The sequence below is a fragment of the Pavona decussata genome, unplaced genomic scaffold (genome assembly GCF_977016875.1).
Source record: "Pavona decussata unplaced genomic scaffold, jaPavDecu1.1 SCAFFOLD_386, whole genome shotgun sequence".
Classification (NCBI taxonomy): Eukaryota; Metazoa; Cnidaria; class Anthozoa; order Scleractinia; family Agariciidae; genus Pavona; species Pavona decussata.
In genome coordinates, this window is record NW_028145758.1 from 964,303 (window position 1) to 981,873 (window position 17,571).

General features: G+C 39.2%; 1 protein-coding gene and 1 pseudogene across 1 annotated transcript; both read left to right on the forward strand.

Moving 5' to 3' along the window:
• The first annotated feature begins 1,319 nt into the window (after nucleotides 1-1,319).
• Nucleotides 1,320-6,239, forward strand: LOC146451507 (uncharacterized; annotated as a pseudogene).
• Nucleotides 6,240-9,384: 3,145 nt separating this feature from the next.
• LOC146451508 (uncharacterized) lies at nucleotides 9,385-15,710 on the forward strand. Its single transcript, XM_085098905.1, has 2 exons — nucleotides 9,385-14,634; nucleotides 14,668-15,710. Exon 1 carries the CDS (start codon nucleotides 9,460-9,462, stop codon nucleotides 13,132-13,134), a length of 3,675 nt encoding a protein of 1,224 aa, XP_084955031.1. The 5' UTR covers nucleotides 9,385-9,459; the 3' UTR covers nucleotides 13,135-14,634; nucleotides 14,668-15,710.
• Nucleotides 15,711-17,571: the final 1,861 nt, after the last annotated feature.

Consider the following 17,571-nt stretch of genomic DNA (forward strand, 5'->3'; position numbering starts at 1 on the left):
TAATTAAAATGCAAAACCAACATTTTACAGGAGATCTCTCTGTTAAAATTACATGAAAGCAGCATCAATATGTCAGTATTTTGTGAGTTTTTCTGGATACAAAAAATGGAAAAAATCTAACAAGTGCATTTTCTAAAAATTAAGGAAAACCGTTATTTGTGGACGGTTAATAGCTTGCTACGTTGCCATGGCAACGGCAGCTTGCTCAACAAGAAGTATCAAAATTTATTCCTTCGTAGTTAATCTTGGATCATGCTAATTTCGGGTACTCATAAGTACGTAGTTTTCAAACAATGTTTACTAACGCCTGTATACTGGAAAACTGTGTTCGGCCACCTTAAATTATAATGAAATCACATATGTTGGTCGGTGAGCGAAGAGTCCAGTCCACAGTTGATCGATATAGCCTTCTTTTTCCGTTCCGAGCTATTGCTGGGCTGCGTTTCAACATTTTACAGACACTGACAATAGCCGCACACTTCAAGTGTCTTTTTGAGCTTTAAAATACAAGCGCTGCAGGAGGATTCACTGAGGATTGCAAGCAGAGGACGTGGAAAACTCTCAGAGATTTATACTCGTTGTTACCTGGCAGAGAAACAGGTCGGGAATTTGTATCCCTAAACACTGCAATCCCCACCTTGCGAGATCAGTCTCTCCGAAATGTAAGAACAATTTGAAAAGCATATTTCACAACCAGAATGTAAACAAAAGCTGTCCATAAATTGTACGACGAGTACAGTCGGCCAAAGCGTCGGAGTCTTAACTGTGAACCTCACGCGGCTAAGATCACTATATACTGGTCATTCAACCGAAAACAAAACGACGCAGTAAATCGAACAATACTTATAGTCGCCATGCTACGTCGTGAACTTGGTAAAATCAAAAGGACGAAACAGAAAACAACACTTCAGGCCATGCTAAATATTTTTCTTGCGCTTTCAATAAGCACTTCATGTAATTTCTCTTGCTTGACACAACCAATCACAGAGCGCAGATATCAATGACGTATGAAAACTCAGTTTTGACCCGTTGCTGAAATCTGATTGGTTGATTTAAATTTCAGACGCGCGGACCGTATGGCAGGCCATTATAGACTGTCTAACTGACTGTCTATATTATTTAGCGGGAGATTGGGTTGGCATGCTCGCTCTGCCGTGACGTCACGATGGCCCGAGAATCAGCCGCGCTCACGGGTTTATCACTCCCTCCTGTTAACGGATGTTTAAGCCAATCAGCGGTTTTTCCTCCGTGCCGGCCTAGCCTGTACACATCCAGCCACTCTGGGCTGGTTCCTAAGCTTTCTAAGGGGCGTGTCTTCAAGGAAAAGAAGGAAAAGGCGAAAGTCATAGTCAAAGTCATATACTGGGTATAATGAGGAAGAAGACCGACGAAGGACGGTCACAATGCGTTTTGCCAGTTTTTCCCCGTTCATCGCTGTGATCTGTCTCACAGGGATTGCTCCATTGCTTGTTCAGTGTGTAGAACCCGCCTGGAAACATGAACTAGTTGTTTCGCAGCACGACGGATTCGACAAGACAGCTAGCTTGTTTAAACGGGAGCATCCCTTGCAGAACTTTAGACTACGCTTTACAACATGTGACTAATTCAACTCTGGTGCTGGTACGATCTGCAAAGTCGTCGTACAATCTGACCCAAAATTTCACTTTGAAAGAAGTACAAGGGTTTGGATTAGTCGGGGCGGAAGACTTGATTTCCGTCAAATGTGGAAGAAGAGGCAGCTTGTCTTTTGAAAACAGCGAAGACATCAACATTACAAGAATCTTACTTGATGGCTGTGGTGGCCCGCATGCGAGCACTTCTGGAGAAAAGTCGAAACACCCTCACATACGCTTTCTCTCGGCTGTGTTTTTTGTGTACTGCAAAAACATTGTTATTGATAACTGCTCAATAGTCAACAGTCCAGGGATAGGAGTAAACATGTATGACGTAGGAGGTGACGTGTGGATTATGCATTCCAGGTTTGAAAGTAATCGACCTGATGGATTAAATTCCACTGAAGACAACATTGCAATCGCTGGAGGCGGGGTATACTTTGAGTTAACTAAGCAAGGTGGAACATTTCCATTTGATCTCAATTCATCGACCTTGGCTGAATTTGACAGCAACAGCAGTTATACTTTCTTTAATTGTAGTTTCAGAGGAAACTCTGCTCCTAATTCTAATGAGGCATATAATATGGCAATTGACAAGCCATTCAAAACTGAACATGTGCCCTTTGGGCGTGGTGGTGGACTGTCGGTATTTCTAAGAGGAAAAGCAGAAAATAACATCATTCGTATTGATCACTGTCAGTTTGAAGACAACTGTGCTCAATGGGGTGGTGGAGCTTTCATTGAATTTCAAGACGAAGTACAAAATAACACATTAGAGGTGACAAATTGCGTGTTCAAAAATAACCATGCACATTATGCAGGTGGTGGTTTCAGAAGTGGAACTGCAACTGCTGGAGGTAACGGAGGACTTCTGGCCAACAAAATGAAGTATGAAAATTGCACCTTTGAAAGTAACAGTGCAGTTTTTGGCGGAGGGGTTTCATATTACGAGTCTGGCTCTCCCTTGATGGCAAATGACAGTGAATTGTCTATAGAATACAAAAACTGTACGTGGAAGAAAAACAGAGCAACAATGGGATCTGCTATAGGATTATCCAGTGAATCATTTATTAATGGCATCCATAAGCACATGGTTGGTCAAGCATTTAAGTATTATTTCATTGTTTTAGAGGACTGTAATGTCACTGACAATTCAATAGTGTTGACAGAAGATGAAAAAGTCATTGGCCAAGGAGCCATATATTCCTACTCTTTACCTATAACTCTTAAGGCAAATGTAATCATAGAAAACAATAACAACAGTGCCATGGTGATTGAAAATATAGTTCTATATGTTTTGATAATGTCACCTTCATAAACAATACAGGGGGAGAAGGTGGAGCTCTTGCCTTGTTTGGCACATCAGTAATCATGCTTATGCCAAACAGTCGACTCACTTTTATTAACAACACTGCAAGAGAACGAGGCGGAGCTCTTTATGTCAAGGATTCTGGGCCGCCTGTTGTGGCCTTCGATGCCACTCAGCTCAAGACACGTGGGTGCTTTATTGCTTACAACAACAACTTTGGTAGTGTAGATCATGTTGCTGAATGGCATAGCAAAATTGTTTTTAGAGGTAATAAGGTGCATACTATCGGTGGTGGTGACTCTGTTTACGCTTCAACTCTCCAGCGATGTCGTAAGAATTTCCACCCTTGCATAAACAATGAGTCTCTTGAGTGGCCCAACATCATTGAGTATCAAGATTCTGATTCTAAAAGGGAGATTTCCACAGACCCAATTGAGATTAATTTCAATGAGACGGAGTGGGAAGTTTCTCCCAGTGAGGTGTTTAATGCTAGTGTTAAATTGATTGACGAGAAAAACCATCCCGTCTTAGGTGTGGTTAAACTGACCATTATCAATAAACATGGTCAAACTGATGCTGAAAATGTTAGACTGGGCACCGTGTCTCATTTGTTTCTTGTACAAGGGAATGACTCTTTCAAGATCAGCAATCTACATCTAGAAGGAAAGAAAGGAGCATCATTTAGTGTTGAAATCAGCACAATTGATGGCCGTGTAGTGCACACTTTCTCCAAGGGTAAACTTCATTTGAAACCATGCAGTCTTCGGTTTGAGCAAACTGATGGCAAGACATGTTCATGCATATCAGGCAAGGGTGCAACGGGAATCTTAAATTGCAGTGCTGACAACAAGTACGTCTTCCTCAAGAGCGGGTACTGGGGTGGAATGATAGGAGATCATTTCAGTACATACCCTTGTCCACGCCATTTCTGCAACAAAAAAATCACCAATTCTTCAAGCTTCAAATACAGCAGTAAAACAATGTGCACCGAAGGCCGCAATGGGTCGAGCATCTTGTGTGGAGCATGTAAGAACAATAATTATTATTCTGTGAACTTGGGGGATGAAGAGTGCAGAGAAACATGCCCTGATAAGTACTTGTGGCTTGCTGTTGGGTTCTTTGTTATAACACCTCTTCTCGTTTTGATTGTGTTTCACATCAAGTTAGATATATTCACTACTTACCTCAACACCTGGCTTTACTCTTATCAGATCATTTTGTTACTTCTGGAGGAAGGACAGTATCTTGATAGAGTCATCTCTTTCATCGTAAGTTTAGCCAACTGGAGAATCCCAGGCGTTGGAACATGCCTTTACGCTGGAATGAACAACCTTGACAAACTTGGTGTTAATTATGTTCTTCCTGTGTATGTCCTTTTCCTGCTTTTTGTTCTGTCGAAGATTGCAAGATGCCGCCCTGGCTGTTTTGTAAACAGGAATGTTGCCCATGCCTTCTGCACACTGCTGGTTCTTTGTTACACAAATATTACGATGATTTCATTCACCATTGTTCACTATGTTCCCATCCATGGAAAGTGGGTGCTGTATGCAGATGGCAACATTGACTTTATAGCAGACTGGAAAAGCCACTTGCCCTTTACCATTGTTGCGTGTCTGTGGATACTGTTTTTCGTTGCACTGATTCCATTACTGCTCCTGTTCACACCATGGTTCTTGAGGCACATTCCATACTTGAACTCTTTCAGGTTGTTTTTTGACACCTTCCAACGATGCTTCAAAGTCCAATACAGGTGGTTTGCAGCATATTACTTCATATGCCGCATTGTCATCTTGCTTATAGCCCTGTATGTTCCATTTGGGCCACTAAAGAGATCCATCCTTGAGGTGTCCAGCATTATCATTGCGGCAATCTGCTTGTAACTTCAGCCATACAATGAGCAGTACCATTGGCTCAACAGGCTTGATGCAGTGCTTCTCACAAACTTGTACTTGATTGTCAGCTTCAGCTCAAATGTCAGAAGTGATGTTACACTGTCTGTCCAGAAAGGCCTTGAAGCTACTGTAAATGCCCTGGCATATGTTCCACTTGTTTACCTATTTGTCCTTGTTTCCTACCATGGATGGAAATACTGTTGTCCAAAGAACTTGGATAGCTATGCAGCAATGGAAGAAGATAGATCACCCAGCCCGTCTGCAGAAACTGATGCTTCAAGCCGCCCAGTCTAATGTCTTTATTTAATAATAATAATAATAATAATAATAATAATAATAATAATAATAATAATAATAATAATAATAATAATAAATGGGCAACCATCAGTTGTGATTCAAAGTTATGCCGGCAATGGCGTAACATGTTTTGAAATTAATGGACAATATTTAAATGAACGAGACATGGAACAAAACATTTCACAAAACTGAAAATACAAAGAGAAACATTAAAATAATTATTAATAACAATAATAATAATTATCCTGCCCAAGCAGTGACTGATTAACCCATAATAATTATTGATAATAATCTCTTTATTAACATACTCCAAGCAAATTGCTATTTACATTCAAGTTAAAAGTCAAAAAAAGAACTATCAAAGCCTATTTACAATTATTCATTTTGATTAAAAAAAACACTATTTTTAAGCACAACAGAGCTATTTTCAGCACAAAATTTTTTTTTTTTTAAGAAAAAAACAACATTTCATGAAGCCACAATAATATACTTATTTGTAATAAAAAAAATCATATCATGAACGTATTCTGGCTAAAAAGAAATTTGGAAATAAAAATAAGGTTCTCAATATCTTTAATGAAAAAAGTCATATTATGATCGTATTCTAGTTAAAAAAAAATGGAGATAAAATGGCCTTCTCAAATATCTTAGTGAATAATAATAATGATAGTAATAATAATAATAATAACAATAATAATAACATTTTAAAGCGACCAAAGGCCAGCACTACAACTTATGGCCTTAAATCGTGGAGGTTTACGGCACCAAAACTCTGGAACTCATTACCTGACTCAAGCAGAACAGTGACTACTTACAAGGCTTTTAAAAACAGTATCAGAACACTAGATCTGGCAGGTCTACTATGATCGAGTGAGCTTTTCACACAATACGAATTATTGTAGTTTTTTATATCCATTTATTTCTTTATTGTAAATTTTTGTTTTACGTATGATGATAAATTTGTATTAGAAATTTAAATTTTACCTAGTATGCCATTTGATGTTTTTTAATTTGTGTTAGTTATTTTAATCTTTTAGTATGAAATACCTGTAAACTAGCTGGTGAGCCTAGCTTGCTGGTCTCACAAAAGCTAAGTGTATTTTCACAATAAACTGTTATCTATCTATCTATCTATCTATCTAATAATAATAATAATAATAATAATAATAATAATAATAATAATAATAATAATAATAATAATAATAATAATAATAATAATGAAAATAGTGATGGTGATCATCAAACTTTAGCTAAAGTGCACTGGCCCAGTAAGTAGACTGCTCTCCGAAGCAGGTATAATACAGTACTAATGATAATAATATTACTGATGATAAATGGTGGTGGTGGTGGTGGTGTGGCAGTCATGAAACCTTAGCTAAGGTGCAGCTACAGTAAATGGACACCTCTCCCAAGCAGACTCTTGGTTTAGGTTCCAGTTGCATACACATAACACTGCAGTTTTAATCTCCCATAGACAGTCACCCAAGACATCAACATTCAAGATTTGGTGTCATAGGGACACTTTGCTGTTAGTATTAATTTTTGTCCAAACTGCCCAATACTTGACAAAGCGCCTTTGCTCAAACATCAAATTTGTTCTAAGGAAGAACAAACCATAGTCAGTTTTTAGTGATTTCTCCAAGAATATGCATGGGAAGAACAATTCTTTTAAGCTTTAACCCACATTTTTTCTGGGAATGTAGAACATATTTCACTGGATTAGATTTTACTAGTTAAAATGTAGACCACTTGCTCTTAGTTACCAGAGCATGCTGCACAGTTTTATAGAGCATAGCCTGAGTAAACAGATGTCTGTTTACTCAGGCTAGATAGAGCATGACTGAAATGTACTTAACATGGACTGCAAACGGTCTCCTTCCTGTCCTATATGTAGCCTGTGTTGGATCGCAAGTGCCATGAGAAATGCCATTGGCAGGCAATCCCTTCTGTTTTTCTACTGAGCTGCAAATTGTCTGCATTTCTTCTCACATATAGGATCTGAGGAAAAAAGGATGATGTGCTTACAGTCTAACCAAGAACTAGAAATGATTCATTAGGTTAACTGATATTTAGGTGAAGAATCCAAATTAAAAAAAAAATGTTATATTTATAGTTTACGAAAATGTGCAGAACTAAAATGATGTTTTTAAAATATGTTATTGATTTGTTATTTGTAGAAAGGAGTAACTTATTAAAATATATCCAGTGTGGAACCACTATAATAACACTCTGCATGATATGGAGCAACTGTAATTTGATAGGCATGTAACTGTGAATGTCCAACATTTTATACAAGTTATTTTAAAGTAAATAAAATTTATTTACTTTCTGTAGTGACTCTTTTTCATTTATCATCTTGTTCCCTACTAACTCTCCTTGTACGTGTCACCTGTATACCGATGGTTCTTGCATGTGGTTGGCAATTAAATTATAATAGTAATATTATAAAACAACTCAGCAACCTTGACTTCCCTTAACTGAAAATTTGTTGAAGTTCACAGAGTTAGGGAAGAGAGAACAGAAAAGGGGGTGCCTGTCAGGGCCATGGACACTAGATTAAATTTAATATCCATACCAGTTTATATTATATATTCACCTGGACTGTCAATGTCATAGTTACGGTCCCGACGGGAAGAGGGGCCAACCTCATTTCCAGGGTCCCTCTTCTCCCCATAAGGGAGACAGGGTTTATCAAAATCCCCATACGTGTCAAATCAATTGCTCTGTGAGCCAACTCTCGACATTTATTTATTTATTTATTTATTTATATATTATAATTCACAAAGGTTTCCCATCACTTAGTCTGAAATGTCAGCCGTCTCCTCCCCCTAACCCACAGGGGGCGTGGGAGAGAGAGACTCTCTCCCGCGCCCCCTGTGGGTTAGGGGTAGGAGACGGCTGTCATTTCAGACTACCCATCACTGTGAATGTGCATGTGAAAGATTAAAAATACAAGAAAAAGGCGGTGCTATCATGTTACAAAAAGGAATAAATAAAATAATATTAATAATAACGATTACACATGTGATGTGTGTTAAAATATCCATATCTCCATGGAAGTTTTTTTCTCCTCTGGAAAATTGGGCCACGTTCATACCCCGTCCGCGAATTGGCTGGCCCTCCTCGACGTCGCAGGCGCTCCTTTGGCTCGTCAGGCAATCTTTCCTCTCGTCGGGGAGGAAAGATTGCGTCACGAGCCAAAAGAGCGTCTTGGTATGAGTTTTGGTGGTCAGTTTATTTATTTATTTATTTATTTAAATTTAATAGCAAACAAGAAAGGAAAAAGCTATGCCTCCATAAAGGAGTCCATGACCCCATGTGGAAACAGGTCACTTGATACAGTAGAACCCGCCGTAAGCTACCATCCAAAATGCCAAGATTTAGCAGTCGCTCGCAGTCGCTAACAACAGTCGAACCAGAAGGGGGTCTCTTCTAGGAACAGCTCTTACACATCTACTTTTTCGAAGAGAATCCATTGCATGCATTTACTTAGTTACAATACGAGAAGTGCTGGGTTGTCACTAAAAGTTCCTCGTAAATTCTGAATACTGAGTAGCGCAGTACAGCCAGCATGTAGATCGGGGGGAAAGGGAGGCGGGGGGGGGGGGGGGGGCGTTTCTCTGAAGACGCGCGTTATCGCGCGCTATTCCTCCAGTCAAAGATCGGTTTGAGGTATAACAGGGTACATGTAGGAAAATGTTATTCTGCCTGACAGTAATGCTCGTCTGAATCGCGTGTCCTGTTCAAATTCTGCTGAAATAACTGCAAGTAGGGAATTATGCTCGAAATTCTGGTGGCAGAATTTATCCAAGCCTATAATTTTGCCCCACCCTACATTTCAGTGATGAAAAAATGGTGCGTTTTGCTTTGCGCGAATTCATAATTGATTTTGGGGGGAGGGGGAAGTTAATTTCTTTTTTTATTCCGTTCAAGATTGTAGTTTGAAGAAATAAATTTGTTCAGCTCAGAAACTATAGTTTTTCGTGTACGTCAGTCCTACGCAGCCGTTCTTTGTGGCTTCACGCAACGCTCCTCCTCGGGTTGACTTCATAACGAATGGCTAAGAAGAAACTTCATCTCGAAGTCCAACTCGAATTCTATCAGTTCCAAACTCGACGATTCGGGACTCTGTGAGGAGATGGCGAAATCCCTCAAACCTTAAACCGACCACTCCTCACCCCCCCCCCCCCATCACCACTCCCCCTCGATTCCCCACTCCCCAACGATTACCCACTCTCCCACCCCGCTCCCTGGAGTTTGCTAAGGAACCGAGCCAAGAAACCTGAACCTGCGTGCCTTTGGCCGAAAGTGTCGAAGTCCTTGATTTTCGAAACTGAAATTTTCCACGATGCCATCAAGTTCTTCTTCTCCGTTTATTCTCGCTTTTTGCATTTTAGCGGTTGTCCCAGTTATTTTGCTGAGTGCAGAACCGGCGGAGATTGTAGTTTCCCAAGAAAATGGATTTGATAATAGAACGTGCTGGAATGAAAAGACACTTCCCTGTCGAACGCTGAACTACGCTCTTCAATATGTCACAAATTCCACCTTTGTACTGTTGCGGTCTGGGCGTTATTCCTATAACCTAACTGAGCACTTCAACTTCAGTAACAGGAGAGAGATTGGATTAGTTGGCGATCAAGAATCGAGCTTTGTGACAGTTGAATGCCACAATGGATCTCTGTCATTTGAAAACAGCGAAAACATCACATTGAGGGGAATATTGCTACATGGATGTGGTGGCTTGCACAATAGCACTGCTGGTGATACCTTTGCAGAAGATCGTCGTGCTCACATACCCTTTCTCTCTGCTGTGTTTTTTGTGTACTGCAAAAACATTGTTATTGATAACTGCTCAATAGTCAACAGTCCAGGGATAGGAGTAAACATGTATGACGTAGGAGGTGACGTAAGGATTTCATATTCCAGGTTTGAAAATAATCGACCCGCTAATTCCACTGGACAGGACATTGCAACTGCTGGTGGTGGTGTTTACCTAGAGTTCACCTACAAGGGCGGTGCATTCCCATTTAATCAAAATTCATCAGCACTTGCTGAATTTGACAGCAACGGCAGTTACACCTTTTACAACTGTACGTTTACAGACAATGAAGCTCCACGTCAATACTTTCCAACATTGATTGCGAATCCACATGGAGGGGCACATTTTCCGTTTGGTCGGGGAGGAGGTTTGTCGATTTTTGTTAAGGGGGCTGCAAAAAATAACCTCATTCAGATAATCAAGTCTAACTTTGAGAATAACAATGCCCTTTGGGGTGGTGGACTTTTCATTGAGTATCAAGATGAAGTGCAAAACAACACATTACAAGTTGCCAATTGTATATTTAGAAATAACAGTGCAACCTATGCTGGTGGAGCTGCCAGGAGTGGTACATGTGCTGAGAGCCAGTCTCAGGAATTACTCGCAAACCGGATGACTTACAAAGATTGCATATTTGAAAGAAATGGTGCCATTTTAGGTGGAGGAGTATCACACCATGGATTCCTCTCTTATTTGAAGGATCCTAATGGTAAAAGCCACCACATACGATATGTAAACTGTGTCTGGGAGAACAATGCAGCAACTATGGGCTCTGCCATTGGACTAGCTACACAACCCTCCGTAAATGGCCTCCAAGACTTGACTGGAAGAGGACCCATGTTGACATACAGAATTGATCTTGAGGACTGTAATGTTACGAACAATGCAATTGTTTTAACGGAAGATAAAAAAGTCATTGGCCAGGGAGCAATTTATTCCTTTGCAGTTCCTGTCATTTTAAAAGGAAATGTAAACATTGAATATAACAGTAACACTGCTATGGTGATTGAAAATGCAGCTTTACATATTTCTGGTAATGTCACTTTCAGAAACAATACAGGGGGACAGGGTGGAGCTCTAGGGTTGTATGGTATGGCCGTTATTATGCTTATGCCGCAAAGCCAACTTAATTTTATAAGCAACACTGCTTCCGAACGCGGAGGAGCTATTTTTGTGAGGGATTCAGGGCCACCTGTTATGGCTTTTGAGACAACCGAACTTAACACCCGAGCATGCTTTATTGCCTACAACAACAGCTTCAGCCTGGAAAGCGTCAGTGAATGGCAGACCAAAATAGTTTTTAAGGGCAACAAAGTGTTAACTGATGGTGGAGGGGACTCTGTTTATGCCTCCACTCTCTCCGGATGCCGTCAAGAAGGGCAGCCTCGTATAAACAACAAATCTCTTGAATGGCCCAACACAGTTCAGTATCAGGATTCAGATAAAAGCTCTAAAGAACAAATTTCTACTGATCCAGTTGAAATTAAATTCAGTAAGACAGACTGGGAGGTTTCTCCCAGTGAAAGTTTTGATGCTTTTGTTCAGTTGATTGATGAAAAAGACAGTCCTGTCTTGGGTGTGGTTAATGTTACCGTTAGTGGTAGTCATGTGAAACTTGATACAGCCTCAAATTTGTTTCTAATACAAGGTGGTTCCCACCCAATCAAGCATTTGCATCTGCTAGGAAAAGAGCATAGTGAATTTAGGATTCATGTCAATACGGTTGCCGGCCGTGTTGTGCAGAATGTCTCCAACAAAGTGACATTAACAGGATGCTATCCTGGGTTTGAGCAAAGTGACGACCAGACATGTTCATGTATGGAGGAAAAAGAGGCCGGTATTTCAAACTGCTCTGCTGATTCTAAGCATGTTTTCCTAAGGAGGGGATACTGGGGTGGAATATTGGATGACAAATTCATTACATACCCTTGTCCACCACATTACTGCAGCAAAACAGAAAATTCATCCTTTAAATACAACGCTTCAACTCTGTGTACTGGTAACCGCAATGGCTCGAGTGGTAATATTTTGTGTGGAGCATGCAAAGATGACTACTCTGTGAATTTAGGAAATGAACACTGCCAAAAAGAATGTGTGAACAGCCATCTGTGGCTTCTTCTAGTATTCTTTATATTCACGTTGCTGTTGGTGTTGGTGGTTCTTCGCATTGAACTGGACATCTTCACTACATACCTCAATGCATGGTTGTACTCTTATCAAACAATAACATTTCTTGTTCAAGAAGGGCAGTACCTAGACCCTTTTATAACATTCATCATTGGTGTAGCCAACTGGAGAGTCAAAGGCATTGGAACATGCCTGTTCGATGGAATGAACAACCTTCAAAAGCTTGGTATTAACTACATTCTTCCCTCTTATGTTCTTCTCCTGCTGTATATTTTGGCTAAAATTGCAAGATGCCGTCCTTCCTGTTACATTAACAGAAATGTGTCGCGTGCATTTTGCACGCTCTTAGTTCTTTGCTACACAAACGTTACAATGATCTCTTGGGACATTCTCCACTATGTGCCCTTAAATGGAAGATGGGTGCTGTACGCAGATGGTAACATTGACTTCGTAAAAAACTGGAGAACACACCTTCCATATACCATCTTAGCTTTTCTCTGGATAGTAAGCTTTGTTCTGTTACTTCCACTGATTCTTCTCTTTACCCCATGGTTCTTGAGGCGCATACCCTACTTGAACAATTTCCGATTGTTCTTCGACACCTTCCAGCAGTGCTATAAAGACAAGTACAGATGGTTTGCAGCATTTTACTTCATGTGCCGAGTATTTATCTTGCTCATTGCTCTGTACATTCCCTTTGGCCCTCTAAAGAGATCCATCCTAGAAGTTTCCAGCGTCGTCATTGTGGTTACCTGTCTGTACCTTCGTCCATACCAGACCAGGCAGAATGAAGATTACAATTGGCTGAATACCCTGGATGCTGTGCTTCTCACAAACTTGTGTTTTGTTGTCATCTTCAGCTCAAGCATTGTAAGTGATGTATCGCAGTCCGTTCAGGATGGCCTCGTGAAAACCGTGAATGTCCTAGCATATGTCCCTCTGGTATATCTTGTTATTCTTATTTGCTACAACGGTTGGAGATATTTTTGTCCAAATAACTATAATGAGTACATAGAGGTGGAACCTGAGGCAGTCTCAACAACGGATAGTACTGTTGCTCCAGCCCATCCAATTTAAACACTTCCACATTGTTTTTGTGAGATGTACTTAGCCTGAATGAAAGGCTTGCATTAAACCCCGAAAATTGTTGGACTGAATTTTAATTATTTCGGACAAAATCTATACTAGGAACTACTAAAATACAAATTATGTTTAGTAACTAAAGGTGCTTAAAATGAGAGATGTAAACTGCTAAAAATCCATAGTCAAACATGAATCCTCCTGCAGTTTCATAAATGCGCAAAATACAGAGTCATGAAATATCAAAAGAACTAAATGTATCTGTTTCAAGATAAATGTGAAACTACTCATAATAAATACTGCTCTATTCTGTTCGACAAATGGGCCTTACTACTTCACAATGTAGACTAACAAATCCGCAATTTCAAAATCTTAATTTTATGAGCGCTGTAAAATTTTTAGCCCTTAAAAACCTCGGATGGGTTTATTTTTGGACAAATTTTTATCCAAAATTAAAAGCGTCGAAAAATAATTAGGGGTTTAATGAAGTACAAGAAAGGAGTGATCAAATATTGATGTGACCATAAAGTGAGGAAATTCGTGAACCTTGATACTGTAAGTATAAATGGCTGCTTGAAAGTATTTAGTAAAAGTGGTTAATGTTACGGTAATGGTAGGAACCATGTGAAAACAGTGATAACCACCCCTCCCCCGCTTCTTCATGAAAATTATAACTATCATAAAATGCTGCTAAATCCAAAATTAATTGAGAACAAAATTTATTGTAATATTGCAAAGGGGTTAAGTTGAGAGCAGGGAGGGTCAAGATCATATTTCATTGCAAATAGAACAGTTATGCTAAAGAGGATCAATGATTTATTGATCTGTTTGTAATTACAGTTATTATTGCTGTACATCATCTTTCACAAACTTCCAATCAGTGGCTCCAAAGTCATATTTCAGAAAAAAAAAATGGCTCCCTGTTTTATGGTGTAGTGACTGTTTATATGGATGTGGGGCAGCCAAGAAATTAAGCTGACCCATTATGGAAGATGAATCTTGTCTTACATTTCTAAAGATGGAAAAAAATCATCAATTTTCAAAAAAAAAAAATAGTATTAGTTATAAACGAGTAGGTGTACATGTATAATTATAATAGTTTACCTTGAGTGATCTCAGAAAACGTTAGTGTAAATCAATGTTTAAGCCCCAAATTCAACATAAGTTGATTTAATGTTTTGTTTTCATACAATTTTGTTCTTACTGAGTATGGCTAGTTATCCTGGTGAAACTCTCTTTCTACACCAAATTTTTATCTGTCAAATGCTATAAGTTTAGTCATCGCATGAGTAGTACTTTTTTTAAGTAACTAAGGGGGGTCTTCTAGATAAGCCTAGAAAAGCTTCTGAGACTTCCTGTTAAAAATTGTATTGCTATATAATAAAAAATTATGATAAAATGTAACAATACCTTATTTGGAGCAACTAAAAAATTCCATCTCACCATCTGCACCTGCAGTATAATTGAGCAAAATTTTCATGCGCACAATGAATATTTGTAGCCCAGTAGGTGGACTGGTTTGTTTAAGAGATTCTTGCAGCCTGGCGACAAATGGAAACATGTAAATTGGCACATGCAATTGAAGCTACTATTTGGGCCAATAAACTGGGACATGTAAATTAACCTTTATGAGTGGCCAGAGGCCATGCCACAAGAATCTAGATTTTGTTACACTGGAACAAAAAAATTATTTTAACAAGAGATAATCAGTAGTACTTGCAGTTTATTATTGAAAAATATTATCTTAGCAATATTAACAGAATTGGGATAATTAGTGAATTATACAGATAATACCTTTTAAGAGCAAATTAACAAATTATTACAATTTAACTGTGAATGTTGTCGGTATAGAAATTTTACTATTAATCATAGAAATAGAAGTAGAAATATTTTAAGTAATGTTTAAACCACAAGCAGCAGTGTTTTATCGGGATTTAAAACTACAAGGTGCAGCCGAGTGGTTTTAGACCTGATAAAACATGTGCTGCGAGTTTTTTGAACGGCTTCAAAAACATCCAGGAAAAGTGTGTGTCAAGAGAGTTCATAACAATGAAGCTTTTGTGAACATTGGAAATAAGCACACGAGAAAAACATTAAACACCGCATACTAATAAGGAGTAGGTTTTATCGGATATAAAACCATTGCAGGTGATGTTTTATCGACCATTTGATAGGTCAATGGGCTTATGAATTATTATTAATTAGTTTTTTAAGTAAATTACCAGTATAGTCCAAAGCATGTTGTAGTATTATTTTAGATATTATTATTATTTTATATTAAATTTTGCTCTAAATGTTTTGAATGAAGACCTTTTTGAAAAAAACGTCTTCTCTTTTGCCTTTATGTGAAAATGAGTTTTGATGATAATATAGATCCTTTTATTTGTAAGAAGTAAGATTATTTCATTTTTGAAGCTTCCAAAACAAAAGGTCATGATTGTTTATTAATAAATGAATTATTTTATAGTATTTTTTATTACTGCTGTCATTATCAGTTTAAAAATTATTTTATTCAATACTGTCTAGTATCTTAATGAAAATACAAATAAATTTATTAATAATGTTGTTGTTGACATGTGACTTAAAATATTTATTATGAGGATTAGCAAAAGTTATACGAAAGCCTTCCATGTAACCAAGTATTCTTGCGTCAAGTGAGTGCCACAAGACATATGTTTTCCCCTCCCCACTCCCCTAACCTGAGTATCAAACAGGGGAGGGGAAGGAGGGAAGGGAAGAGGAGATGAGGAGAACACGACAAAGTGCGGGTGTAGCATGCAGGAGAGGTATACATCAAGACTCCAGCAGCAAGTGCACCCCTCCCTCTCTGACAATTAAGCCTGCAAATTAAATAGCCTATGTCACGGGCATTTTTCTTTTCTTTTTTTTTTTTTTTTTTCAAAAACTGTGCTGAAGCTGATGCCCAGGTGGCCGGCGTAATCGGGGAAGGGGAGAGGGAGCAAAGGAAGCGAGAAAAAAATTTAATTGTGGGGACTGGATCAAAGTGTTACTAAGATCGTACTTCCGAACATAATATGTTTGATTGACACTAATTTGATCTCATAATGTTGATTGACAGCTAGTGCACGTGGTTTTGTTGTATGTGTTGGGAGACGATACGCCTCGTTAAGTCAATCCCGGTCAATGCGAGATCACAGTGACACGGTCACACGGAGGAACTGCCATTTGGCTCCTTTTGCATATGTATGCGCCGCACATGGCTGCACTTTTATTTCTCTCTAGTTAATTTCGAACCTTTTTCGCTTGCAAATCGAACCAATGGCTCTCAGTCGCCTGGGAAGACTTCCTAACGGCCTGAACAAGACCCCCTGGCCACGATACCGCATGCTTTGATCAGTATGATTCATTCTTGGGCAAAGTCAACGGATAGAAATGGATCGACTACGAGAGTCATTCTCTTTGACTTCCGGAAAGCATTTGATCTGATTGACCATCATGTTCTGGTGCGGAAGCTCTCTTCCTATGATATCCCAAGGTCGATTTTGTGCTGGATCATAGACTTCTTAATGGACCGTAAGTAAAGGATAAAACTGAGCCGCGATTGCTTCTCGGAGTGGGAAGCTGTTCCTGCTGGGGTCCCACAGGGGACGAAACTGGGCCCCTGGCTGTTTCTTATCATGATAAATGATCTTTCTGTAGCAGACACATCCCTTTGGAAATACGTCGATGATACCACCCTTGTCGAATCAGTATCGAAAAACGAGTCTAGCTACATGCAGTTACGCGTAGATGAACTTGTACGACAGTCGGAAGCTGATGGTTTCCAACTCAACGAGTCTAAATGTAAAGAACTGAGAATATCTTTCTCTAGATCAGGAAGTTCTGTGGATCATATCACTATCAATGATAAGCAAATCGAAGTTGTTCCGTCCGCAAAGCTGTTAGGAGTGGTAGTTTCTGAAAACCTCAGGTGGAACGCGCATATAGAATCTATATGCAAAAAGGCTGCGACACGCCTATACTTCCTAAAACAGCTAAAGCGCGCTAAAGTTCCATCCAAGGATATGTTACTTTTCTATACAACCTGTATACGCCCTGTTTTAGAATATGCGTGCCCAGTCTTTCATCATTCCTTGCCACAATATCTGTTTAATGAAATGGAAAGGTTGCAAAAGCGCGCGTTGCGGATAATACAACCCGACCTATCCTATGCTGAGGCCCTAGTAGCTCTGGACATCACGTCACTGTACGAGAGAAGGAAGGCCTTGAGCAATGCTCTATTTCAACAAATTGTAAGGGACCAAAGCCACAAGCTCCATGATCTGCTGCCGCCCCGCAATGAGTCTACTTATTGCACCCGTAGCCAAAGATACTTTAAACTACCGATTTGCAAGACAAATAGGTTTAAAAACACTTTTATTATGGCGAACAGTTTTAATTATTAGTAATAATCCTAATTATTAGTAGTTTACG

Bases quoted from the DNA above. Each gene is read 5' to 3' on its own strand.
- LOC146451508 (XM_085098905.1), top strand. From the start codon at position 9,460: ATGCCATCAAGTTCTTCTTCTCCGTTTATTCTCGCTTTTTGCATTTTA.